General features: G+C 64.0%; 1 protein-coding gene across 10 annotated transcripts in view; it reads right to left on the bottom strand.

Annotated features, from left to right (window-relative positions):
* Positions 1–6,506: 6,506 nt before the first annotated feature.
* The window catches only part of KDM4B (lysine demethylase 4B), a 133,942-nt gene continuing 113,537 nt past the window's right edge, over positions 6,507–26,911 (bottom strand). For 4 of the 10 annotated variants that reach the window (XM_043586269.1, XM_043586265.1, XM_043586266.1 and 1 more), the window contains 12 exons: positions 22,351–22,802; positions 21,967–22,087; positions 19,788–19,966; positions 17,607–17,829; positions 16,223–16,299; positions 15,963–16,018; positions 15,671–15,779; positions 11,384–11,569; positions 11,137–11,301; positions 10,189–10,308; positions 9,589–9,681; positions 6,507–8,586 (listed from right to left, as the gene is read on the bottom strand). In XM_043586269.1, coding sequence (XP_043442204.1) covers positions 8,410–8,586; positions 9,589–9,681; positions 10,189–10,308; positions 11,137–11,301; positions 11,384–11,569; positions 15,671–15,779; positions 15,963–16,018; positions 16,223–16,299; positions 17,607–17,829; positions 19,788–19,966; positions 21,967–22,087; positions 22,351–22,802 — 1,958 coding nt within the window. In that variant the 3' untranslated portion in view covers positions 6,507–8,409. Of the gene's footprint in view, positions 8,587–9,588; positions 9,682–10,188; positions 10,309–11,136; positions 11,302–11,383; positions 11,570–15,670; positions 15,780–15,962; positions 16,019–16,222; positions 16,300–17,606; positions 17,830–19,787; positions 19,967–21,966; positions 22,088–22,350; positions 22,803–26,911 lie in introns of those variants that run through there. The other 6 variants (XM_043586272.1, XM_043586267.1, XM_043586273.1 and 3 more) reach the window with 3 other exon arrangements.

The following is a 26,911-nucleotide window of genomic DNA, read 5'->3' as shown; positions in this document are numbered from 1 at the left end:
GTGGCCCCGTCTTCGGCTGAGCGACAAAGACCCTGCGCTCTGCCCGCTGGAGGATTTGCGCTCCCTGGCGTGTCTGGAAGACGACTTGGGAGAGAACGTTTCCTTGTGGCGGCGGGTGCGGCAGCCACGTCCACGGCTGCCGACATTCAGAGGCGGGGCGTGGGGCGTGGGGCGTGGGGCGGGTTGGGCCCCTCGGGTGTCCCGGGGGCCATCCCTTTGGGGCCGACAACCCCACCCCCGGGAACAAGTCGGGGGCTCTTTGGGAGACTGAGCTGTTGGAAAATCGGCTCCCTCACCAGCCATCTGACCCTCAGTGATACTCGAGGGTTTTCTTTTCCGGTTGGGGGCACAGATGGGTGATCCATCAGGGCCTATGTTTTATTTTATTTTTATTTAAAATTTTGTTAACATTTATTTATTTTTGAGAGACAGAAACAGAGCGTGAGCAGGGGAGGGGCAGAGAGAGGGGGAGACACAGAATCCGAAGCAGGCTCCAGGCTCTGCGCTGTTGGCACAGAGCCCAACGCAGGGCTGGAACCCACGAACCATGAGATCGTGACCTGAGCCGGAGTCGGACATTTAACCCAATGAGCCACTCTGGCGCCCCAAGGCGTGTGTTTTCAGTGTCTAGTGTCCTTTGGCTGAGGTCACGATCTGACGGTTCCTGAGTTCGAGCCCCACATCGGGCTCCGTGGAGCTCTCTCTCTCTCTCTCCGCCCCTCCCTGGCTCGGGCTCACTCTCAAAAACAAATAAACATTAAAAAAATTAAAAATAAGGTGAGATGGTGTCCAAATGCTCAGCAGACTCAAATGGGGGATTCTCTGCAAGCCAGCGGGACCAAAGTCGGGGTGTGAGGTGCATGGCTGCCCCCCCTCGTGGGAAGCTTCACCGGCCCAGCCTGCGGGGGGAGAGCAAGAAAGGTGTTGGACGGGCCGTCCCTGCATTTTCCGGGTCCTGGTTGGAGCCGGTGCCCAGCACCAGTCACTTGCCACCATGGTCACCGCACACTAATTATGGGCTTGGGTTTTCTAATTTCACGCAATCAAATGAGAGGAGAGTCGCCCTGGGTGTGGCCCCCGACCCAGGGCTCGGCGAGTGACGCTGAGCTGGACGGATACAGCGTGGAGAGAGATTGCACATCAAATCAACCCTCTCGGTGATGGGAACGGTCACTGGGGACTTTTTGAAATAATACGTTTCAAGACAGGTCTGACAAAAAGCTTTTTAATCGTGTGAAAGGATGCTCGGCCTGACTCATCGGGAGGGGAAGGGACGTGGAGGCATGGTCAGATGCCACTTTCCACCTATCCCGTCGACAAAGACCACGGCCGGGGCACAGCTTCCGTCGGGAGGGCTGGGAGGTGGCACTCTCCCACATCACACGGCGGGGCGCATGGGTATCAGGGGGTCACCTGGCTGAAGGAATTAAAAGTAATTTCACAGATGCTTCCAGCCAGCGATCCCCACCCCGCTTTTTTTTTTTTTAATAATGTTTATTATTTTTGAGAGAGAGAGAGACAGAGACAAGCAGGGAAGGGGCAGAGAGAGAGGGAGACACAGAATCCGAAGCAGTCTCTGGGCTCTGAGCCATCAGCACAGAGCCTGATGCAGGGCTCGAACTCAAGGACCGCGAGATCGTGACCTGAGCTGAAGTCGGACACCCAACTGGCTGAGCCACCCAGGCACCCCAAATGTTTATTTAATTTTGAGAGAGAGACAGGGAGAGTATGAGTGGGGGAGGGGCAGAGGGAGAGGGAGATGCAGAATCGGAAGCAGGCTCTGGGTTCTGAGCCGTCAGCACAGAGCCCAATGCGGGGCTCGAACTTCCGAACCCTGAGATCGTGACCTGACCCGAAGTCATGGGCCCGAAGCCCAACCGACTGAGCCACCCAGGCGCCGCGCCCCCCCCCCCCCCCCCCGCTCTTTTTAAAGGAATGCATTCAAGAGAGGAGACACGCAAACGTGGCCTGGCTGTAGCATGGTCCCTAACTGGGAAAAACTGGAAACAATCGTAGTGTCCAACCACAGGGGACTGATTTATTGAAATCACAGTCCACCCCTGTAAGGGAGTATTGCTTTTCACCAAAGAACAGGGGAATTCCGTGTCTGAGACTGGGGACCCCCCCCCCCGCCCCCGAGCCAGGCATTCGCTCCCCTGCTCCACCCGCACGGCCCCTTTTCAGGGTCAGCGGGGACCTCCAAGGTGCTAACCCCCAACAACTCTTCTCTGCTTCCGCCTGGTCCTCTCCGTCATCCCCAGCCGGGAACAGCGCAGTCCCCGCCTCCCTGGTCCCAGGCTCCCGCCCCCGCCCCAACAGTCCGTCCTCCCCGCAGCGGCCACCAGAGGGTGCCCGTGAGCACCTGAGTCAGGTCCCGCCCACAGCCCTCCAGGGCTCCCACCTCCCTGGGGTAGAAGCCCAAAGCCTGGGGCGCCTGGGTGGCTCCGTCAGTTGGGCATCCAACTCTTGATTTTGGCTCAGGTCATGATCTCACGGTTCGTGAGTTCGAGCCTTGCGTTGGGGTCTGTGCTGATGGCGCGGAGCCTGCTTGAGATTCCCTCTCTCCTCCTTTCTGCCCCTCCCCTGCTTGTGCTCGCTCTCTCTCTCTCTCTCTCAAAAACAAACAAAAAAATTTTTTTTTAATTTACGCATGTGTTCAACCCTCCGTATTTACACAAAATAGCTCCAGGATGGCTAGGCCGTGGGGACACGGCTTTTTCTAACTAGAGTGTCCTAGTGTCACGAGGTAATTTTGGTTTGGGCCTCGCCGTATCCAGTCAAAACACTCGTTTCAAAGCCCCATTTGTAGCCCAGCTGGCTTCCTGTGGTTTTTCCACTTGGGGATTCCCACCACATCCTGCGTGATCCTTTTCATCAGCTACCACCTGTGTGACATTGGACGGTGACAGGAGAGTCACAGCTCTTCTGAAGGGCGTGCCCAGAGAGGTCGCCCCTCACCCGGCTAGTCTCTCCCTTCCCTCGGCTCTTGAGACCCTTTCCCCACGGCCCCTGTAGGGAACCAGCCCCCGACCCCCCGAGGTCGCCCATCCACCCACACCGGGACTCAAGGATCCGGCCGCCAGGCCCTGGGGCCAGCATGGTGGCTGCAAAGGGGACCAAGACCCTGTCCTTACACGCATGGGGCCCACAGTCAACTAGGGGACAGTCATGAGACCAGGCAGGGGTCACTCGGTCTGGGGGGGGGGGGAAGGACGCTGGAACGGCTTGACCGGGGCCCCCCAGATGCATGCCCACGCCCCACTTTCCGGTGCCTCTGACCTCATTTGGAAAAAGTGTCCTCGCAGATGTGGTTAAGGGTCTGGAGACGAGGACAGCATCGTGGGTTATGCAGGTGGGCCCTGAAGCCCAGGCTGACGGTCACAGGCCGATGCGATTTGGGGACAACAGAGCCAAAGTGTCCAGGGGCCAGTAGGGGCCACTGAGACGGGCCGGTGCCACAGAAATTACTTTCAAATACGCTACATCCCATGCACACCTTGGGTGCTGTGTTTCTTTATTATTTTTTTTTATTTTTATTATTTTTTTTAATTTTTTTTTCAACGTTTATTTATTTTTGGGACAGAGAGAGAGACAGAACATGAACGGGGGAGGGGCAGAGAGAGAGGGAGACACAGAATCGGAAACAGGCTCCAGGCTCCGAGCCATCAGCCCAGAGCCCGACGCGGGGCTCGAACTCCCGGACCGCGAGATCATGACCTGGCTGAAGTCGGACGCTTAACCGACTGCGCCACCCAGGCGCCCCAATTTTTTAAAGATTATCTTGAGAGAGAGCGCGCACGCGCGCGCGGGGGCAAGGGCAGGATGAGAGGGAGAGGGAGACTTCCCGAGCAGGTTCCACGTCGTCAGCACAGAAGCCTGGCGCGGGGCTTGAAACCCACAAACCGTGAGATCATGGCCGGAGCGGAAGCCAAGGGCCAGACGCCTGACTGACGCACTGAGCGGATGGGCCTTCGGTCAAAGTCTCTCTTTCCACTTCCGGAGGGGGTGGGGTGCGAACGGTGCAGGCGGCCTAACTGGGAGCCTTTGAGAGACAAGACGGGCCTGGGGCCCGAGGGCTGGCCCCACGGGAGAACCAGGGGACATGCAGGTACAGCGGGGGCGTGGGGACTGCGGCCTCCCGCTCACCCGAGGTCTGGGGTGAGCGCGTTGCTCTCCGTAAGGGGCCCGATACCGAGCGCGTCTGTCTTTGCAGGCAGGGTGGGTTCGGCCCCTGGAGGGCAAAAGCTGAATGGGCGTGGCCGTGTGCCAATCAAACTTTATTTACAAAAGACAAAAACAAGCGGAAGGCCAGATTGGGCTCGAGGGCCATGGGTGGCTGAGGCCGGTCCCAGGACTATATACTCACACGCCGGGCACCTGTCCCCAGTCTTTCAGATAGGCTGTCCCTTGAGGGCTCAGATCCTTTTTTTTTTCTTTTTAATTTTTTTGAGAGACAGACCCGGAGCGGGGGAGGGCACAGAGAGAGGGAGATGCAGAATTGGAAGCAGGCTGTCGGCACAGAGCCCTATGCAGGGCTTGAACCCACAGACGTGAGATCATGACCTGAGCGGAAGTCGGATGCTCAACCAACCGAGCCACCCAGGTGCCCCAAGAGGGCTCAGATCCCTGAAACGTCACCTCCCAGACATCTGCTCTGAGAGGTCTCTGTGGCCACCAGCCGACCCTCTGTATTGGTGCCCCCCCCCCACCCCGTTCCTGAGCCCTCAACTCCAGAGAACCAGCAACTGTCTTTCCCTTCTCCTCGGGCTTCTCTCCAGGGCCCGGCCCAGCACCCGGGGCCCGGGCACCAGGCACCCCCACCGGCTGGGCACGGCCGCTCACCTGAGGGGTGCAAACGGCGGGGCCTCTGCAGCCAGACCGCCTGGGTCCGCGGCCCCCTCCTCGGGGCTGAGGACAGACAGTGGCTGTCAGGCCCTGGGGAGGCTCAGAGGCCCCTGGAACAGGTGGGGAAACGGAGTCCTGGCTGGGGGCAGGGGTTCCCCGAAAAGGAGGATCCGAGAAGTGGGGTGAAGGTGGCGGTGGCAGGTGATTTTATCAAAGGAACTCGCTGTCCAGGACGCCACCACCTCGCGAGGACGCCCTTTGCCGGGGAGGAAAAACCGAGCACCCCGTTTGGGGTCCCCCACGTCGCTGGCGGTTCGTCCCCAGTCCTGCACCAGCTCCTGGGGGGGGGGGGTTCTAGTCCCAGGTCCCCGTCTCGAGTGTCCCGTAAACATGTCACCTGCACGCCGGTCTCTCCCAAGGGCCCCCCTCCCCGCTCCCAGGCCCGTGTGTCCAGCTTCCCGTAAGTCCAAGCTGCTCTCCCTGCCCCTGGCCTGCCTCACCCCAGCCTGTGGCCAAACCACCTTTCCAGATGCTCAGCGAGTCCCGTCAGCCCCGGTCCCCAGGCTCCTGGCCTCATCCACCCCCGCAGCCCCGCCTCCACAGAGCGGCCACCAGAGGGCGCCCATGAGCACCAGAGTCAGGTCCCGCCGCCTCTGCCCACAGCCCTCTAGGGTCCCGCCTCCCTGGGGTCAAAGCCCAGGTCCTCCGGAGGCCCACAAGGCTGTGCACGACCTGCCCCGTCCCCTCCCTGTCCTCCCGTCCCGCCCCACCCCACCTCGCTCACTCTGCCCCAGCCACACAGGCCCCCTCACCGCTCCTCCGATATGCCAGGTCAGGTCCTGCCCCCGGGCCTTTGCACGGACCATGCCCTCTGGCACTCTATCCTCCTTCAAGACTCCCCGTGCGAACGTAACACCCTTTCCCCTGCTCCTTTACCTCACCGGATGAGCCATACTTACTGGCTGCCTCGCCCAGTCCTGTTGGCTCCACCAAGGCGGGGGTGCGACCTGCTGCCTTGGTGCCCCCCCCCCCCCCGCAGGACCTGTTGGATTTGTGGCACATTCACAAAGCCTGGGGGCCCAGCCTCATGCCAGGCCTGGGAGACCCCACAGTGTGGCACCCTCCTCGGCTCAGACGTCACTGGAACTGGGTCGTGGTCACGAGGGCAGTGGGAGAAGGTGGCCACTGGCCCCAGACAAACAAGGGGTCAAAGACAGAATTTTTTTTTTTTAAACCTTTAAGTTTATTTATTTTTGAGAGCGTGCGTGAGTGGGACGAGGGCAGAGAGAGAGGGAGACAGAATCCGAAGCAGGCTCCAGAGCCCAGTGCGGGGCTCGGTCTCATGAACTGTGAGATCATGACCTGAGCTGAGATCGACCCTGACTGAGCCACCCAGGCGCCCCCAGAGTTGTCCTTCGGGCGGGGGGGGGGGGGACCTGCTGCCTCAGCCACCGCTGCCACCGGCCTGCCTGTGAGTGGAGCCCGACAGACTCTAGGAAGGGGTGTGGGGGGACGCAAGCCGTGGCCAGACGTCGGCCCGGAAGAACCACCCTCCATCAAGAAGCCCGGAGCGGGAGCGAGGGGCCAGGCCGCCCCCCCCCCCGCCCCTGCTGGGGGCCCGCCCCCCACCCCGAAATGAAGACACCGCCACGCCAGGGAGCTCTGTTTCGCAGTGCTCACGAGCCTTTAATTCATTATGAACCTAGAGGCAGGGGAAATTAGGCAAAAATACAGCGCATCCTTAGTCTTGGGTGGGAGCAAAATCAGGGCGGGTGGCTTTGCTTTTCGTTTTTGTACACAGACACGGGTATACGTTGGCGGGGAAATGTGCGTTTCCCCTTCGCCGAGCCGCGGCCTGTCTGCACGTCGCCCCGGACCCAGACCCAGACCCAGAGAGGCCCTGCCTGGGTCTGGCCCACCCCTCCGCCCGAGGGCCAGCCCCCTTCCTCCTGTTCCCTTTACAATATAAATAGCATTTTCAAACTACATATGAACACAGTGCCGGCGCCCCGCGGGGCTGCCGCATGCAGAGGGGGACCCCCACATCCGGCGGGCTCCCCGCGGCACCTCCCGCCCCCGCCCCCTCCAGGGCACCTGCCCCCCGCCCCCACCAACGAAACGTAAGGTTCTCGGCTCATTTACATCTCTTCTGTTCTCCTTATATAGTTCTTTCTGGCCGGGCAACCAGCAGAACACTCTTTTTAATTTTTTTTTTTTTTTTTTTTTTTTTTTTACACGAGCAGATTCTGCCGACAATCCCTGGGCAGGACGGCAGGGGCCGCCGCGGTGGCCGAGGCTGCCCGGGGGGCAGGTGGGCGGGGGCCCAAAGCCCCTCACAAGCACGCCTCGGAAATCCCGGTTCCTCCGCGCTGACATCAGCGTCCCCCAGACGCACAGACCCACGTCTCCCAAGCAAGACGCGGATGCCATTGGCCCCTCGGGGTCCAAGGCAGGCACCCCTGCGCCGGTGGGGCAGCGGCCAGGGCCTGGGGCCACGGCGAACCCCCGGACTTGGGCCACGGGGTGGGGGGGGGCGGGGAGGAGAGCTGGCTGGTTTCACATCCTCCCTCCCCAGACAGCCACGGATGTCCCCCACGCTTGTCGGCGAACAGACGCCCGGCCACGCACACGGCCGGGAGGGGGACGCTCTGGGGACACGGAGCCTTTTGCAAACAGCGGAGGCCCCCGGCCGGCCGGCAGTGCAGTCACGAGGGGAAGAAGCAGGAGAGGGAACAAACCAGGAGAGAGCGTGTTTATTTCGTGAAGGCGCGCGTGGACCGGAAAGGGGCCCTGCGACCCCTGCAGCTGGTGGTCGCCCCCAGAGGGAGCAGGCGGGGCCGGCCGCCCAGACCTTCGCCAAGTCCCGGAGAGAGGAGGGACGGGCCGACGCCTGTCACCCTGTCACCGGCACCCTGCCTGGCCTCCCGGGTGCCACCGGGCCTCCCCGCATGCGGGGCACCTCCCTGCCGCTGGTGCGCAGACAAGCGAGGTTTTAAAACAATGACCAACAGACCAACAAGCCAACAAAAAACCCGAGATGCTTTTATCTCCCTCAGCGTATCTTGGTTCTGGAAAAAAAAGAACGTTTGTGTTTTGTTTAGTTTCGTGTTTAAAGCCACAAATCTAGAAAACAACTTTGGGGATTTTTTTTCCTTTTCTTTGTTTTCCTTTTTTTCCTCGTGTTTTTTTAAACAACAGGTATTTCTAGAAAGAGCCTCACAAAGGTCACGTATGTACAGAAGTCACAACCTCCAAGGCTGCTCAGGAGGCAGGCAAAGCAGTAGCACCTTTTCGAGAAGAGCTTACATGGTTTACGAATCTGAGTCGTGGGGGTGGCGCGAGTCCCCGGCCGGCCCCCCCAGAGCCCGCGTGGCCCTGCTCCCTGAGTCCGGGGGCCGCGTGCCGGCGTCCTGCTGGCTCCTGTCGCCGCAGAGCGGGGGCGGCCGCGCAGAGGTAGCCTCTCGGGGGCCGGGGAGGCGAGGACAGGAATTCACAGCAAGCAAACGCCAGGGCCGGCCGCCGCCTGCCTTGCTGGGCCGAGGGGTCGCCGGGCGGCCGGCTGTCCTAGAAGGGGGCCCCGGGCCGGCACTGCGCCCGCAAGAGGCTCTCCATGAACGCTAGGTAGTCCGGGTTCCGTCCTGAGTCCTCGGGGGCGCGTGGGGTGCCCACTCGCGGGCGCTTGGCGGCCTTCACCTCCTCTCCCGAGAAGGTGTTCTCCTGAGGTGCCCCCGTGCTGAGCGACTGCGGGAGACCAGACGGCACGGGGGTTAGCGTGGCAGCGGGGTGCCCCCAAATCCGCCTGTGGGAGCCTGACCCCTACGGTGACGGTATCGGGGAGGAGGCCGTGTGAATGGGATCGGGGCCCTTAAACAAAGAGGCCCACGGGAGCTCTCCCTCTCCCTCCTGCCACCAGAAGGGAGGCGTCTGTGACCCGGAGGCCACTGTCCCCAGCCACCAAATCTGAGCCCACACGTTGGCCTCAGGACCGTGACAGACGACGTCTGTGGTTGAAAATCCCAAGATGCCTCGTCACAGCAGCCCCCCGGGGGGCTCCGCGCGGGCACCCGGCTGAAGCACATGCCCGCGGCCTCCAGGCACGGTCCCTCAACCGGTGACCTTCTGGGAGTGACACCGGTCGCCAGGGATGGCTGCCCAGGGTTCCTGCCTCTGCGTGAGCCCCCGATCCCGTGTGCGAGCCATCCAGGCCCCCCTAGTCACGGGCCCCGGGGAGCGGGCGCCCAGAGCCTGGGCTGTCCTCCCAGAGGGTGGCTGGGTGGCCGGGCTCCGTCTGGGCCCCCTGTGCTTCCCGGAGGGATCCTGGGGTCAGGTCGGCCTTGCAACCCACGCCAGCTCTTACTTTGAGCTCATTCACCAATGGCCACAGGCCCCTGCTCGTCAAAACCTTGCCTTTGCGTTAAAGACAGGAGAAACACAAATGCAAAGGGCCCAGGAGAAAAAGCCCCGTCACCATCCCTCGCCTCTGGGACTCATTGTTCCCTTTGAAAAGGGATGAGCTTTGGAGAAGCTCTGAGCTCAGGTTTTGTGTTCAGGCGGCCTGCGGCCTGCGCACCGAGCACAATGCCCTCCCCCCCCCCCCCCCCAAGATTCGCCTCCTCCTGGCTGGGCTGTTCCAGCCCAGCGACGAAGGACGAGGGGGAGGTCAAGGCCATTTGGACAGGCTGCTTCCACAAGGACCACTAACGGCTTCCGGGGGCCGCGTCCCCACCCTGTTCTGCCACTTACCAGCCGCGACCGGACCCTCTTGGGGAGCTCCTCGTCCAGGGTGAAGATGTCCCCGCGCTTCACCATCAGCTGGGACCCGTCCTCGAACTCCACCTGCAAAGGGAGCCGGTTCTCAGCGGCGGCCCCGCTGGCCAGCCCTGCCCTGGCGGCCTCCCCGCCCCCACTCATCAAGTAGGAGCACCCAGAGAGGGAGGGGTGAGGGGTGTGCCACGGAGAGATCCAGGTGCTGGCGGAACAGCCAAGGACGAGCGGCCGTCGACTTTGGTGGCTGGCACATGGGTGATTTTCTTCTAAGATTTCAAGCTGCTGAATAACTTCCCTTCCACAATCACGGAAAGAAACCCACAACCACCGCGATTAAAAAAAAATGCGGGGCGTGGAACTGTATGCTCAAAAATGCTTAAAACAGTAAATTTTATGTCTGTATGGTGTACCACACGCGGAGTAAGAAAAACAACTTGGGGGGAAAATACCAGACAAGTGGAGACCCCTCCCCGCTTAAAGGCCTAAGAAGCCCTGAGCGTTTATGTCCCCAGCGGGAGCTGGCCACGGCCCATCCGTGGCTCCGTCCCTGCCCCGGCGAAGCAGGGGCCGGCTCACCTGATAGACGTGGCTCGTCACGGAGGAAATGAACCTGGCCTTGTACATGTTGCCATCCGCCCACCGAAGCTCAACAAACTCGCCCTCGGGTGGGGGTCCCAGCCGGACACAGTCCCTACTCTGCAAGGGAGGAAGGGGGCGGCAAGTGGGGCTTCAGCGCCTCCCACCCCTCCCACTGTCATCTGCCCTGGCCCTCGAGTGTGTGCACAGGAGGGGAGTGGCGTTCCGGGCCTGAACTCTCCCAGCGAGTGCGTGAGCACAGGCGACTCTAGAACTGACTGCTTCCCGCTCAGCGTCTGCACAACCCGGGCGTGGGGGGCCGGGCCCCGGCGCCAGGCTGAGACCGGGTCGAGCAACGTTCCCTGTTGACTCACGCCAACCCGGTGGTTCCCCCTCCCATTCCCCCACTTTCAAGGGCACACGAAAGCCTTGTCAAGGCTGAGAGAGTTAATTCCTGAAGCCCGTGGTCTGCAGGCGTTGGCAGTAATGGTACCTCCCTTTTTCTACCCCGAGTCAGATAGACACAGACATGGGAACTGTGTTTTGCTAGCAATCTATCAACAAGGTCTTGTGACCTGTTCAGAAAGTTCACAAGGTATACAGAACTAAATGTTTTGGCTGGCAGTGATCACGTGAAACCTGTTTATTCTTAGAATGACCTGATCCATAAGAGTCTTATACTATAAAAGATTGTGTACAGCGACAATAAAGCCGTCACTTGGGCCATCAGCCCAGGGGACCCTCCTGTTCCCAAACTTTCTCTTCTCTCTTTTTTCTTGCATTCCCCTACCCTCAGGACCCTGACCTCGGTGATTGTCGCGCCGGTCGCGACACCCGGGGAGCCCTCCTGCGGTGGTGGGGCCAGGGGAGCACCGCAGGGGCCGAGCCGGCTTCCCCCCCCCCACGCCCTCCCCCCTCCCCGGGCTTCCCGAGGACAGCCCCGCTCACGGTAATGCTCTCTGGGTACAGGTTGTCGCTGTAGGACCCATCGTCAAAGTTGACTTCGTAGAAGGTCTGCGTGCTGGTGCCGATGACCCGGCAGCGGTAATAGAGCCCGTTGCGGTTCTTGGTGATGACCATCTGGCCCAAGGACACGGCCCTCAGGAACTGGACCTGGGGGCGGCGGGGACAGGGCCGCGTCAGCGCGCAGGCGGCCGGTCGGGGGGGGGGCGGGGGGGGCGGGCGGGGCACTCACGGTGTGGCCCCCTGACTTGTGCTTGAAGCAGGTGATGGACACAACGTAGGGCCAGTCGTCAGGCTCCATGAGGACCCCGGCGGCGTGGGCGCAGGTCACGTGGAAGGAGGTGGAACAGTGCTCACAGGAGCACTGGATGCAGGCTCCTGACACCTTCTTCATCCGCTTCCGGCAGTAGACGCATTTCTGGGGGGACACAGGCCGAGGACATGGGGCTAGGAGGCCCTTTCCGGGACCCCCGGGGCTGTCTCCCGGGAGGGACCCCCCCCCCCCCCGCCCCAGGGCAGGAACTCAGCAGCCCCCGGGGGCTGGCGTTTGTTGGGGGAAGCACTGTGGGAAAAGCCCACAGAACTCTGCATGGCCAGGGGTCTTGACCGTGGTGGAGAGCCCCCCAGACCCAGCCAGTGGCTTCCTCCAGAAGCACTTGTGGATTCTCCTCCACCCACTGTCTCTGCACAGCTGCCCGGGACAGGCACTGAACAGCCACGCACGGGCACGTCCCTCGGCCGGAGCAGGAGCGAGGCGCCCACCCCCGCCGCCCCGCGGACGGACCCTGAACACATGACGCGCAGGGAGGGAAGCAGACACGAGAGGCCACGCGGGATATAAGGCCACGCGAGTGAACGTCCACAACAGGCTCTCATCCACGGACGGGAAGGGGGCTCGTGGGGGCCGGGGGCTGGGTGGGTTGACAGCTGATGGGGACGGGTTTCTTTCTGGGGAGGTGGAATGTTCTGGAACCAGATCATGGTGATGATTGCCCCAATCCGTGAACGTACTAAAAGTCACTCAACTGTACTTTAAAATGGGGAATTTTACCTTAATTTTGAATATAAGGCACTGTGGAGCCACCCCCTCCTCCACCCAGAGGCTCCTCCCCAGGAGGGTCCGCCCCGCAGGCCGGCCCTGCCCCCTCCCCGCCCCGAGGGCGGCCACTGTGAGCATTTCCTACACTTACTAAGTGGGCCTTTATCGCTCCGTAAACCGCGTTCAAAGGCCAGATAAGCCGCGCAGCACCGGGCACAGCAGGAGCGCGCCCACCGCCGATCGATGGCAATGAGATCTCATTATTAAACTGTCAATACCTAATCCCGCCAGCCCGCGGGGGCCGGGCGCACAACCACAGGCGGGGGCGCGTTAACCCTCCAGGACTGGGCCTCCTCCGCAGGGGTGGAAGGCGCAGGGAGCCAGGCCCCCAACCGCCGGCGGAGGCCCAGGAAGACCCACCAGCTGGGCTGGCACAGCACAACCCATTTCAGCCCGTGGGTGGCGGGGCCCCCATCCTGAGCTCCCGCGTCGCAGAGAATGCAGGCCAGGCCCCCACCGCACTATTTGTCGGAGCCTCCGGTGCTGGGCGTCTGGGTCTCCCTGGGTGGAGGCTGTACGGAGGGGGTGCAGGGAGGGCGGACATCGTGCAGAGCGGTGGTCTGGGGCAGCCGGGTCACCGATGGGCGTGACGCTGGCCGTGGAGGCTGCTCTTGCCTGCAGACGCCCCCCATCGCCCCGTACCAAGTCCTCTGTGCTCAACCTGCCCCTCACGCCCACCCGTCAACCTGCTCTGGCAAAGGCCCACCCTCCCTCCAGCACCGCCAGACGTCAGCGCCTCCCCTCAAAGCAGGGGTGACGCGAGAGGGCAGAGCCGGCTCAAACCGCCTGCCCCCCACCAGCCACGCCTGTACCACCCCCATAGCTGATCACAAGCTGACTCGCTTGGAGTCTCCACCGGACGGCGAAGTCCCTCCAGGTCCCATCCCAGCCTGGTGACGGGGGTGAGCATGGGCGCAAACCTGGCTAGCCCGGGAGGTGGTCTGGGCTCAGGCCCCCGTAGGCATGGGGCCTGCCCCCACGAGCCAGGGCAGCCCCAGTGCCCGGGGCCAGAGGCCAGATGACCAGGAGTGACCATTCCCGAGCCCGCGGCCAGCACGTGGCCCTGGGAAGGCGGGCGGGTGGCTGGACAAGCAGGAGTTAACTTCCGGCTTCCTCACGAGGCTCCATTAGGCAGTACAAGCGAGCCTCATGTAGAAGGATTTTTAATTCATCGTTACAAGTACTGGTAATGAAGAGGCTGCAAGCTGGAAATGTCAGATGATCCATAAAGCGTCTGGGAGGGAGGATCTATCACGGGCGCCAAGCGCGGCACCGTCACGTCCCTGAATAATGAAGCCTTTTACGCCCGCCGTCCCAGAGGAGCCCCCTGCGGCCACCCGGCCCTTTCCTAATCACCTGTCGGGACTCGGGTGGGGGCAGTGCTGGCTCCGTAACCAAGGCCCCCGCCCTCCCACACGGGCTGCTCCCTCCTGCTGCCCCGTCAACCCGGCCGGGTGGCCCCACAGGACCCCCCGACAGGCCCAGAGCCCGCTTCCTCTGCCTTCTGCCCCCCTGCAGCCCGGGGGTGGGCAACACGGGTCCCCGGCGAAGCCGCCCGCGAACTCACGGCCACGACGAGCCTGACGGCGGGAGCTTACGCACAGGCAGGCCCCGTGAACGCTCACCACACAGGAGGCCACGGGCGGCCCAGCCGACGGAGGGGAAAGCTGAGGTACAGAGAGGTCAGCGACCTGTCTAGTCACAGGGCTGGCCGGTGGCCTGCTCATCGTCCCGCTCCGTCCGCTGCCCCGCAGGCTCCCCCAGGGGCGACCGTCCTCGTCGGTGCGCAGAGGAGGTGTGAGCCCCTCGAGGCCACAGTCCCCTGGAGGACAGCGGCGGATGGCGATGGCACGCTCCTTGCAGGGAAAGCGTGACGCGCGTCAAGAGGGGCCTGGTTACGGGATTCCTGCAGCTCGATAGCAAAAAAGCAATCCGATTCGAAAATGAGCAAAGGACCCGAATGGGTATTTTTCCAAAGCGGACGTCCGGCTGGCCAACAGGTACGTGCAAAGGCGCTCCACATCACTCGTCGTCAGGGAGACGCAAATCAAAACCACGAGATCCCAGCTCACGCCTGTTACAACGGCTCCTCCCGAACGGGTAAGTGTAGGCGCGCAGGCGAAGGGAGCCCTCGTGCGCTGCTGGTGGGAACGCAAACTGGGGCAGCTGCCGTGGAAAACAGTATGGAGGCTCCTCAAAAAATTAAAAGTAGGGGATGCTGGGCGGCTCAGTGTCTTAAGCGTCCGACTTCGGCTCAGGTCAGGATCTCACGGTTCGTGAGTTCGAGCCCCGCCTCGGGCTCTGTGCCGACAGCTCGGAGCGTGGAACCCGCTTCAGAGTCTGTCTCTGCCCCTCCCACACACTCTCTCAAAAATAAGTAAACATTGGGGCGCCTGGGTGGCGCAGTCGGTTAAGTGTCCGACTTCAGCCAGGTCACGATCTCACGGTCCGTGAGTTCGAGCCCCGCGTCGGGCTCTGGGCTGATGGCTCAGAGCCTGGAGCCTGTTTCCGATTCTGTGTCTCCCTCTCTCTCTGCCCCTCCCCCGTTCATGCTCTGTCTCTCTCTGTCCCAAAAATAAATAAACGTTGAAAAAAAAATAAAAAAAGAAAATAAAAAAAAATAAAAAATAAAAAAATTTTTTTTTTCATTAAAAATAGAACCGCCAGGGGTGCCTGGCCGGCTCAGTCAGTAGAGCATCTGACTCCCTGTGTGGGGTTGTTGTGTTTGAGCCCCACGCTGGGTGTAGAGATTACTTAAAACATTAAAAAAAAAAAAATAGAGCCACCATACGATGCCGTAAATTCCACTACAGGGATATTTACCCAAAGGCAATGAACACATGATTTCAGAGGGGTATCTGCACCCCCGTGTTCAGGGCCATGGCCGTGACCCAGAAACAGCCCAGGTGCCCATTAATGGAGGATGGACTGCGGGGATGTGACGTAGCCACAGAGAGAGGCAAATCCTGCCATGTGCAGCCACACAGACAGACCCGGAGAACACTGTGCTCAGTGACAGAAAGCGGACACAGGACACGTCCTGCGTGACCCCACTCGCAAACTCTGACAGGCAGACAGCAGAGCGGTGGTGGCCGGGGTAGGGGAGGAGGGGCGTGTACGTTCAGTGCGTGAAGCTCAGTCCTGCAGGACAAGGGAGCCGTCCGCACCGCCAGACCGTGCACTGGACAGTCTGTCAGGAGCGCAGAGCCCGAGGGAAGGAATCGGAGGGGGGGGGGGGGTAGGCTGTGCGGCGCCCCCTTGTGCAGGACGGCAAGCACAGGGCCGCTAGATTGTGCAGAGACCGCGTCTCTGCACACAGACCGCAAGCCAGGGGCCTGCTGCGCCTTTAGGAGCAAACAGGTTTGGCCAAGCTGCAATGGGGCGTCTGCGCCCACAGGGCCAGGACCCCAGGGGACGTACCAGTTTCCACCGCTGCTCGGGGATGGCGCTGATGTCCACAGGGTGGCGCTCCATCACGTTCAGGAAGCGCACTTCGGGGACCGCGATGGCACAGATCACGTGGATCCACCTGGTTGCGGGGAGGCTGGGGTCAGGGCGCACAGGCGATCCGCCCCTGCTGGCACGACCACCGCCCACCCCTGCGCCCCACGTGGCCGCCGGCCGGTTGGGGCTTACGGGATCTTCAGGGGCAGTCTGGGCGCGCTCGGTCCTCCTGGCCCCCCACCCCCAGGGGGAGCCCCTCGCCACCCACCTGCGGTCGGTGGTCATCTGTAGGGCTCCGCCCCGGAGGTTACAAAGGCAGCACTCCTGCGGGAACCAGACAGCCCGGTGGTGAGGTGGTGAGGGGGCAGGGCCACCACCTCCCCGCCCTGGGGCCGGTCCCACCCCTGCCCGCAGTCCTGACGTTTCCAACTGGCTAGGCCGCCCAAGGTCACCCTGGGGATCAGGCCGGGCCGGGTCCCACAGGCCTCGCGGCTTTCAGAGCATCACCCAGCCGCGGGGGTGAGTTACCGCAGTCCAGGCGTGGGCCGTGCACCGGGAACACGTCCAGCCCTCGTTGACCAGCTCGGGGCGGATGCCGTAGCAACCTGCAAACAAGCGAGGGTGGGGGGACCGCTGAGCCGGGCGGCATCTGTCGCCAGGGCAGCACGCCGCAGCTGATGGGGCCTTCTGGAATTCGGCAGCGGCATTTAGGGCAATTGCTCTCCCCACCCTCCCTCCTGAATCCAGGCCACTGCGCACAGCGGGACGGTCTAGAAATGGCTTGTTTGAAACAAGTAGGGGGAAGGAGAGCGGGGCCCCCTGCTGGGGCTGCTCAGCCGAGAGCGGCCCTCGCTGTCTAAAAGGCCCAGGCTCCGCAGGCCAGGGGAGGCTGGGAAGCCTGAAAAGTGACCAAGCAGTTGTACGCAACGCAAAGTGGGCCTCGTGGATAACGGAGTCCGGACGGCAGAGCGGGACAGGCCGGGCCCTGTGTTCAGGCAAAATCACTACTCAGGAAGCAGAAGTTGGGAGGCTCTGGGTTACCCAGATGGTTCGCTTAGGACCTTGGCCCTGGTTTAGAACCGGGCAGACAGCAGGGGCGGGGGCAGGGGGGGGTGGAGTCAACAGGTCACGCCCCAGAGCGAGGGCTCTTCTGCCCTACCCCCGGGGTCGCCATCCGGCAGTACCAGGGGACCTCAGCCACCAGGCCACGGACCTGTAGTCTCTGCTGTGTCCCCACAGAGGCTCTGAGGGACAGCAAAGTGTTCCTCCTGGAGGAAGAGGGGGCCCCACCTCCCTCCAGTGCCTGGTCTCGGGGGGGGGGGGGGGGGGGGGGGGGGGGGGGGGGGGGGGGGGGGGGGGGGGGGGGGGGGGGGGGGGGGGGGGGGGGGGGGGGGGTTATGCTGGGCCTTCTGCCTCCCAGGCTTGTCCCGGAAGCTAGACTCGGAAGCTAGACTCGGAAGCTAGACTCGGGCGCCTCCAGAGGGCGGGCTCAGCCTAGGTCTATGCTCCTAGCAGGAGGCAAAAAGGACTCCGCAGGGCGGGCCCTGAAATGAAAGAGCTCCGGAAAAGCTTCCTTCCCTTGCCGGGAGCTCGGGCTCCCGTTTGCTGCCCCTAACACTGGAGAAAGGGGCCGAGTCGGGCCCTCAGGGTTCGGGAGGGGGGCCGGTCACCGACGGCAGGGACAGATCAGATCCCCCGGACCATCTCTAGATCTCAGGCCTCAGTGGAACCGTTCGAACTGGCCAGGGGGGAGGCCGCCCCGTGACGCCAGGTCCTGTGGGAAGGCCCGAGCCGGCAGCCCAGAGGGAGGGGGCCCGCTGGCTCCGCACACCTAACTGGGTGGGGGTGGGGACCCAAGCCACAGGTGCCACAGCTGCCCTCCCACGGGCCGCCGTCCGGGCCCACGACTCACTGGCGTGAACCTGCAGGCAGCACTTGGCGCAGGCGATCAGCAGGCTGGTCCCATCGTCGCCGATGTAGGAGTTGGCGGGAAGGGGCTCCGTGTTCTCACCGCCGGACGTGAAGCACATCTCGGGGATCAACGGCCGTGTCTTCTGGCCACTTTTGGAAGGGGGAGCCACCGAGGGACCCTCCCCGAGAGAGGCCTGGGGAGCCTCCTTCTCGGTCTGTAGGGACTGCAGGAATAGGTCGCCGCCTTCAGCGGGGAGCCCACATGGGGCAGCACACCGGGCCAGGCGCCATGGCCCTCCCCGACTCTGCCCCGTGCCCGCGCCTCTCGTGGCCTCGTCCTCCAGACACCCCGCGGGCTGTCCCCCGGAAGCAGCCCTGTCCCCCACCCCTCCCAGCCCTCAACCCTGAGGCAAGAGCCCTCAAGAGGTCCTCCTCAAACACAGTGAGTCCCCGTCCTGCCACCCTCACTCCCCACCCCGGCTGCCCCTCGACTCCTCTACTCCGACCACGCCAGCCCCCGGACTCTGCCTCCAACACCATCCTGCCCCAGGGCCTTTGCGAGCGCCATTCCTGCCGCCAGGAACCTTCAGATTTCCGCTCACTTACGCTTGGGGGCCTAGCCCACCCGCAAGACCAGCGGCCTCCAGCCCTTCACGCCTGCTCTGTCTGTCCACATGGCCCTGTGACTGAACCTCTGTGAGGTGTTCCCCCTGCTTCTGACATATGTCCCGTAAAGGCTGTAGCCCAGATCCCGTCCCACGAACAGACTGTGACGAGAACACCCTGTCTGTGGCACCCCGGCCCAGCAGCCCCCAGCCGGTCTCAGGAGTAGCAGGACTCTGCACTGCTCCTGACCTGGGAGGGAGGGGCCCCGCTGGAGGCACCGTGCCTGGCACAGGCTTTCCTCACCCTCGTGAGACAAGCTAGCCCCGGCCCCCATCTACAAGGGCTCCGACCGGAACCGTGGGCGCAATGAACGTTAGCTACTGGACTGCAGAGTTCCCAGCGCCCCGACAACCAGCGGCGCTAAGAGGGACGCGCCTGGCGAAGTTGTCTATGTCAAGTTCTGCAAACACTGAATCTGTAGAAACAGCGCCCCGGGCAGCGCTGGGCCGCAGGGCCCTTAAGACAAGTGCGCTGCCCTGGGCCCGGGGCCCAGAGCTCGGGTAGCCCGGCTGACTCAAGGGAAGCGCTGGGTGCTAGGCCAGGAGCCAGGGACCCAAAGTCAACTCGGACCGGGTCCCACCCTCCAGGGACTCCCAGTCCAGGGGCCGATGAACACAGAGAGTGGGAGCGAGGGCGGGTGAGCCTGGGGTGCGGGGTGCCCGGGGACAGCAGGTGCAGGAGGGCTTAGGAAAGAGGAAGCAGCTGAGCAGACTCAGGGATGAACAGAAATCTGTCCGGCAAGGCAGGGGGCCGGAGACCTCGGGGGTCAGCTGTGCGCACGGCAGGGGACAGGTGTCACGGCAGAGGAAGGCCGTGCGCGCCCCGTGCAGAGGCTGGTGGAGCTTCCGGCCAGGGCGCCCGTGGCTAGAGTGGCCTCCAGAACGTGCGCCAGGGCCTCAGGCAGGGCTCCCGCCAGGGCCGTCGAGGGAGGAAAGAGCTGGAAGGCAGGTCAGGGTGTGGGGGAGGGGCCACGGGGAGAAACAGCGGTGAAGCAGCAAACAGGGCAGGGCCTGGTGGCCGATGGCTGGGAAATACAGGACAGAGCGGGACCCAGCCAGGAGTGAGTGTACGACAGGAGCGTCGGGCTCAGTGGAGACCGCCTGGGGCTCCTCACAGCCCTGCTGGGTGACACGGGGTGTCCTGCCTCTCGGCCTCTCGGCTCAGAGGCCCGACCGGTCAGGGCCCAGCTCCGTGCCGCCCCTGGCCCCTGAGGGACAGCTGAGGCCGGCCACCTGCCGATGGCCACCTGCACGCCCCCCTGCCAGGCCCCGCCCCCTCCACCGGCCGCCCCGTTTTTGCGCCATCGGTCAGTCACTCTCTGGTAAAGCTCAGAGGCCGGGCTCTCCCCTTCTCCCCTCAGCCCTTCCAAGGGCTTCACGCGGCCCCAAATGCCAACGGCTTCTGCCTGGCACTCGGCGGCTGTCCCGCACCCCCCTGGGCCGCCCGCCGGGCTCCAAACTGCTCCCACAGCAAGCGGCCCCTTGGTCTCCCCCCCCCCCCCCCCGAGCTCCCTCACCTGGGTGTAAGGGTAGAAGAGAGTGCAGATGGCGCAGTAGGGCTCGGTCAGGGCGGCCGCCGCGTTGAACTTCCTCTCGGCCTGGAAACCGGCAGCCTTGTTCTTCCACTGCAGGGAGAGCAAAGACCTCAAGGCCTCGGGGCCACTCATGTCCTCCTCCCCGGAGAAAGGGAAGGCTTCTAGAGGAAAACAGGAGGGCGGGAGGGGACGGAGAGAAACCTGGGCATGGCTGGAGGCCCAGAGGAACCCGTCCCCACCCTGCGGGCGCTTCGCTGCGGGGAGCCCCGGGGGGGACCGGCCCCCACTTCCGCGGCCTTGGCGGGTCTGGCGCGGACTCCCCAAGCTCAGCCGCGCCGAGAGAGGCACGCGGGGGGGACCGAGGAAGAGCGGCGTCACTCCCCCGCTCCGGTGACCCCGTGTCACTACCAAGACGGAGGCTGCCAACAGCCGTCCCTCCCACCTCGCCTGTCACCTGTCACGCTGCTCTCGCTAGCAGCCAGCCACGCCCCAACCCCCCCCCCCCCCCCCGCCACGGCCCACTGCCTCGCTTCCTGGGGACCCGGGCTGAGCCCCCCGATGTTCCACAGGAGCCCTCCCCGAGAAGCGGGTGCTCATTCCCCAGGCCCCAAACCTCACAGCAGCTGGGCCAGCAAGGATGGTGGGGAGAGAACGCAGACAGGAGTCTGGAGGCCTGGGCCTGGGCCTCGAGCCTCAACGAGAGTGAGGAGGAGGTCAGCGCAGACCCCCCAGATGCACTTGTGGGGGTCTCCTACGGCCCGGGGCGGGGGGTGGGGGGGCTGGGCCTGACTCACGGGCCAAGACTGCGCTGCCTGGGGACACGGAGACCCCAAGCAGGCACAGGCACCCCGCCGGTGACGAGAGCTGCTGGCCTCCTTCTGTCGCCAAAGAGCCCAGGCCCAGACGGTCTCACAAGAAGAAAGCGCCAGAGGCGCTGGTGGGGGAGGCCTTGGAGGCACTCTCTGGAAAGGTGACGCTACAGTCTTTCGGACAGTAAGGCCACGTCTGGCCCCCCTGTGAGCTTCCCTTGCCCTTGGGGGCCCTGGCCCTGCCGTCCCAGGTGCTTCCAGAGCCCCTCCTCCCCCCGGCCCTCAGATCAGATGGGGAAACGGAAGGAGCCGCCCAGACGACCGGGCACAAATTCCACATAAAGAAAGGCCGACCCTGAGGATGAAAACCTGGCTTAGCGGGATTTCTGCCGGAGGCCTCAACCCTGGCTCTTGGCTCCCCAGGTTTGTTCCAATCTCCCTACAGTGGCCTGGCCACAGGACAGGTCACGGTGCGACTCTGGGGACAGCTGCCCCGCACTTCCCCCCCCCGATGTTGGCATGGCACTGCTCCTATGGGCACAGCCCTGTGATCGCCTAACGGCAGAGTCATTTCTCAACCCCCAACACGGCGGGGGGTGGGGGGGGTGCGGCCGGCGCGGTGCTCGCTTGCTGGCCTGCTCTGCAAATGTTCTAGAAGCCTACTCTGTACCAGGCATCCGAGCAGACCCTGAGCCCTGAGCCCCTGAGAGGGAGAGGCACGGTCCTTGCCCACCTGGGGGCTGCACAGGGGCCACGGGAGCGGGGGCAGGGGCGGGGGCAGCCCCCCCAGGCCTGGGGGAAGGAGCCTCTGCCAGGAACAGCACCTGCTCGGCTCTGACGAGAGCAGGTGCGCGGCGGGTAAAATCACAGGCAAAACGCGCCACATCAGCAGTAACCCAGCCTCGGCATTCCCAGCACCCGCCACGGGCTCAGCACCACGGGCACGTTCCGTAGGCACTGGCTACGTGCGCCTTCCCGGCAGAACACCCCACGGGGCCGGCAGCCCTCAGTTTACAGATGGGGAGACTGAGTTATAGAAACGTTAAGTGTGGGCTGTGGTTGGAGCCCCAGGACCTGCTCCCTGCCCCTCCCAGGCCACGTTGTGCGTTTCAGGCCCTGGCCCCGGCACAAAGCGCGCACCCCAAGGTGGGAAACAGCGAACGGGGGTGGCGGCAAGGCCTTGGGGTGGTCGGGCCGGACTGTGGGGAGCACCGCAGGAGGAGCGGGGGCTACTCAGTCCAATATTCCGTGCAGGGGTGGGGGTCTGGGGGCCCGACCTCGGTCGGTGGCGGGGCAGGCAGCGGAGGGAGGCCAGGACACGGGCCACCGGGGGAACAGGCGCCCTCGCTCACCCTCGTCACTCGAGGCCTCCTGCTTGACCACGGTCAGCGGGGAGCGGGTGGGTGGCTTGCCCAGGGGGTGGCGTCTGCTTTTCTTGATTTCCATCTTCAATTTGGAAAATGTGGACGGTGCCTGGAATGCAGAATGAGAAGCATCTGGGGAGGGCATGGCTCTGACACCCCGAGCAGAGCCCGGCCTCCCAGGGCAGGGGGGACGGCCTGGCTTCCGCAGCAGGCCGGAGTCCCCAGCCGTGGGATCAAGGCCCCAGGAAGGGCTGGCCGGAGTTACTGTGGTTCCTCTGGGATGCACCGAGGGGGCTGGTTCAGGCGAGCAGGGCCGTGGTGGGAGCACCGGGCAGGTGGGAGCCCCAGGGACCTCCGCGGACACCCCCCTACCTGCACCTCGCCGGCTCTGCTATCCTCCTCGGGACCCGTCAGCTCCATGGGGGCCGCCTGTTCCTTCCAGGTGGGGCCCCTCTGGGCAAAGTGCTCAAAGGCCTGCTGGCAGGACACGCGGCCCTTGTCACACAGCGTGCTGGGCCGCGGCACCACATACAGCATGGGGATGATGGGGCGTGGCTTCACCTCTGGCTCCTCGCCAGGTGCCTCGGGGGGCACGACGTTGAGAGGCGGTGGGGGGGGGTTCTCCTCGGCTGGTGCGGGGCCCGGGGCCAGCGCTGGGGACTCCAGCAGGGGTGGCAGCCTGGGTGCCTCCTCGGCGGGGAACTGGGCGGGTGGGGGCGGCGGCAGCTGGGGCAAGAGGGCGTGGTGGGGGTGCAGGGGACCATAGGTCTTTTTCTTCCTGTCGCTCTTGGCCTTGGCTGGCCGCAGCTTGCCCCTTCCGTCTTCTGCGGGGAAAGAGGAAAAGACAGGTCGGTGCCGAGGCCAGCAGCCACACACCCTCCTGCGAGCCCCCCAGAGAAGAGCCACATTGTGGTTCGGACTCCTGCAAAGGCGGGGGGGTGGGGGGGACTGCTCCAAATGTCATCAAGGAGCGGGACGGGCACAAGGCGGTACCCAGGTTTTGTAGATTTCTACACTTAAAGCATACCGTCCTGTGGAATTTGTTTTAAAGCGAAACCTCAAACCCCAAACCGTGAAAAGTGGTTGCTTGAGCAGAACTGGAGAGCCTGCTGGGCCTGGAGGGCCACCCCCGAGGGCCGGTGCTGGGGGATCTCCGGCAGGTGGCAGGGCAGGGCAGGAGGCAGGCCAGGGGTGTCTTCAGTGGTGTTTTAACTGGGGGCCAGCACATCAGAGAAAACTGAATGGATGAGCAAACGTCTGGTGGAATCACAGTCCCCAAAGATGCCCGCGTCCTGCGAATGTGGAGCCTGACGTGGCGGGAGGCTGCGGAGGAGTTAACGACCGTAGGACAGGAGAAGGTTTGGATGGGCCCAGCGTACTAACGGGGATCCTTAGAAGCCCAGGATCTTTCCCAGCTGTGGCCGGAGGCAGAGGGACCCGCGGAAGAAGGGTCAAAGACACCCTGGCCCGCTGGCTTTGATGATGGAGGAGGGGCCCCAAGCCAAGGATGCGGTGCCTCCAGAAACGGGGAGAGGCAAGGAACAAACACACTCTCCCCCGGAGACCCGGGCAGGGGCCAGCTCTGCCTTGTTTCAGCCCCGTGCGACCCGGGCCAGCTGCTGCCCTCCCGGTGCCAGAACGTACGTGTGAGTCTGAGGTCACAGTCATGGAAGCCACAGGGAACTCTGTAGGTCGTGACCCCCGTGAGGCCTGCCGTGCTCAGGACGAGGCATCGGGGACCCCTGCCCTCAAGGACATAACCAGCCTGGTGGCCCACCGGAGCACGGAGCCCACAGCACAGTGAGCCCTGGAACCCCCGGGCCTTGCCTGCCCCAATGGAGAATGGGCACACAAGCTCAGGCCCTCGTCTGCATGTCCCAGGTCCCCAGGGGCAAGATGTCACATAAGCAGTGACGGCAGAGGCTGCCTGGTCTGCCTAGGCCCGAGGGCCTCCTGGGGAACCCGGGAGGAGCTGGTCACCCTGCTGAGGATACTCGTGAGGCCGGGGGTACCTACGGTCTGGGTCTCCCTGAACCGGCCCCGGGGAAAATAAGGATACACCGGGGGCCAGGGTTCCCTCCCTCTCCAAGAAAGCAGCCACCAAGGTGAAGCACCTGCGTTCTGGTTTGCAACAGGGCCCCGTTTCACCTCTTGCAGCAGAAACCCGTCTACGTGACCTTGAAAGAGGTGAGGCTCCCAAGGGGAGGGTATTTCACGTCACCCTTGACCTGTGCCGACCCAGGAAGCCGGCAAGCATGGGCGTCCCATCCTGCAGACAGCCAGCCCCAACCGCTGGGACGGAGCCAAACTGCCGACTCGCGCCCCCCCCCCCCCCGCCCCCGCAACACCCCACGGCCTCTGGGAGCAGTGGAGGCTCCAGGCCAGGCCCCCTCCCCTCTCCTCCCTTCTCCTCCCCACTGCTCCCCATCTGCAGGCCACAGCCCTGCCCTGGCTGCAGGGATGGCCCGAGGCCTGAGCACTCCGAGGGCCCGTGGGACTCCTCCCCCTCCCTGTGCCGCCGCCCCCCCTGCAGGAGCCCCAACTGCTCCCGAGGGCCCCCTCCTGCCTGCGCCTCATGAATAGTTATCTGGCTGAGGAAAGCACATAATAGACGTTCTCTGCTCTGCAGACAAAACCGTTTCTCCCCTACAGACGCGGGGCTTGGATGGCTATGAAAGGTCGCCCGTGGAGGTGGCAGAAGCGTCTGGGTGGAGGCTGGGGGGGGAACGCGGAGGTGCAGGGAGAGGAGGTGGAGAGACAGTGTGGGAGGGAAGAGGCTCGAGGTGGGGAAGAGACGTGGGGGGGGGGCGGGGGAGAGGCGTGGGGGGCAAGCCACGTGGCTGGGGTGGGGGGAGCCCGAGCAGGGAGAGACGTGGGAAGCCGTGGCAGGGGTGGGGAGACGCAGAGGAGGGGACGTGCCGGGGGCAGGGACACACCTGGCGGGAGAGACGTGGGGGGGGGGTGACCCAGGGCCCCAGGGGCGAGCGGCGAGGCAGGTCGGGGCTGCACGCGGCCCTGCTGCTTCTGCTGATCTACAGAAAGGGCGACGAGGCTGTCCTCCTCGTGGAAGACACGCTTTCTGATAACCGGCTCTGTTCTCTAAGGAAGCGTGACACTCCCACCCTGACGGTGCAAACCTACCGAACGGAACCCTAGCCGAGCTCTCCCCAGCCGGAGGACAGTGGGACCCACTTACTGTCTCTTTACTGTCAAGCAAGAGGCCCTACTGTCCAGGAAGAACACGCCGGGCCTCTTCCCATCTTGCGGGCTCTAGGAAACTGAGGGGGGACACACCCAGAGGATCATTAGGGGACGAGCCAGTGGCCAGGAAGGACACGTGGGTGCTCAGGTCTCTGTCCTTGCCGGGGGGACCGCCGCAGGGCCTCCCCCTGGGGACCCCATCAAGCCCCTCACCTGCCTGGGCCTGAGGGAACCCTGACACGGAGCAGGGGACAGTCACACGGGCGGGGCTGAGGGTCCCGGCCAGGGATCTCCCCCGCATGTGAGCCTGTCCCCTCCTCCCTCGAGAATGGCAGGGACCGCCCCCCACCACCACCCCAAGCTGAGGACGTCCCAGCACCTCACGGGCCACGGTAAGTCACAGCCAAGAACCCCCCACCTTCAGATCTGAAAGGCCTGCCTGGTTGGGGAGCTCACGGCTGGGGCACCGAAGTTCCCCAAGCGGAGCGCGCCCGAGTTCCAGGCGGGTCTGGGGCCCTGAGCTCAGCAGCGCTGCCCGCTGCCCGAGGAAGGGGGGTGGGGCACCACCAGGGCGGTGCTCCCAGGCTGCTGCCAGCTTTAGGGACCACCCCCAGGCCTGGGAGGGCTGGTCCGGTCCCCAGACTCCACCCTCCTCCCGTGTGGAACCTGAGGCAGGGCACACCCGTGGCACAGACACCTGGCTGGACTGTGCTGGGGGCGGGTGTCCTGTGGGAAGGACACGTGTCCAAGTGCAACTCACGGCCCCTCAGAAACGGGCCTCCGCTCGCTGCCGGGCGCGGCCGCCTTTGCCGCCCTGCCCTAGCACCAATCGCACACGGTCGGGCCACCCCGGGCACCTGCTGCTTCCACGACCGCGGACCAGCCCTGCCCCCTCCCCGAGCCCCTGGGCTGTGAGGCCCTGAGAGGCCAGGCCCCGGGGTCTAGAGCCAGCCTGGCCCTCGGGGTGGGGTCCCTCGCGGCACGCTGTACCCCGGAGGAGGGACAGCTCGATGGTGGGACGGGCGCTGCCCCTGCTGTGAGAAGGCGCAGCGGCCATACTAACCAGCCACAGGCGGGGCGAGCTCCCAAGATGACCAATACCCTCCAGGAGGAGGGAGCCCCCGATGGCCCAGCCAACCGGGGCGGACACGGGCTGCCTTCCTACCTCGCTCGTGCTCGGGACCCCCGGTCCAGGCCCCACAGGGCAAGGCTCTTCCTGCACCGCCTGTCCCGGCCCCTCCCAGCCCTGAGGAGGCTTCCTCCCGGGGACACTGAGTCCCGCCCGCCCTGCTCCTGCGTGCGCAGGGCCCCCTCCTCTCCTGCCCTCCGCCTCCCCCGGGACGCGGTGTGTGAGTGACAGCGTTCACTGTTCTCCCTCCGCAAACCCAAAGCAAAATGCCCCACTGCTGGCGAACAGCACGATCCCCAGCACTTACGGCTCTCGGGGACATTAAGCTTGGATGTTAAAGGAAGTCTGCAGAGCACTTTAAGATCTTCCACCCGTTCCGATGCGTTTGCCATCACCCCTGACTGTGAGCACTTGTTTATTCAACGCGTTCAGAGTTTTCTGCTCCAAGGGCTCGGGGGACGCCTCATAGGACGCCTCTGACTGAGGCACAGGGCTCTTGGCCGTGGCGGCCACATCCAGCACTCCAGAGGGACGGCTTCCTCTCCAAAGCGGCCACCCCCTACCAGATCCTCCCTCCTCCCGGCCCTGGCAGGGAGCACGGAT

Source organism: Prionailurus bengalensis, chromosome A2 (assembly GCF_016509475.1).
Source record: "Prionailurus bengalensis isolate Pbe53 chromosome A2, Fcat_Pben_1.1_paternal_pri, whole genome shotgun sequence".
Classification (NCBI taxonomy): Eukaryota; Metazoa; Chordata; class Mammalia; order Carnivora; family Felidae; genus Prionailurus; species Prionailurus bengalensis.
This window is presented reverse-complemented; position numbering and strand designations above follow the sequence as displayed.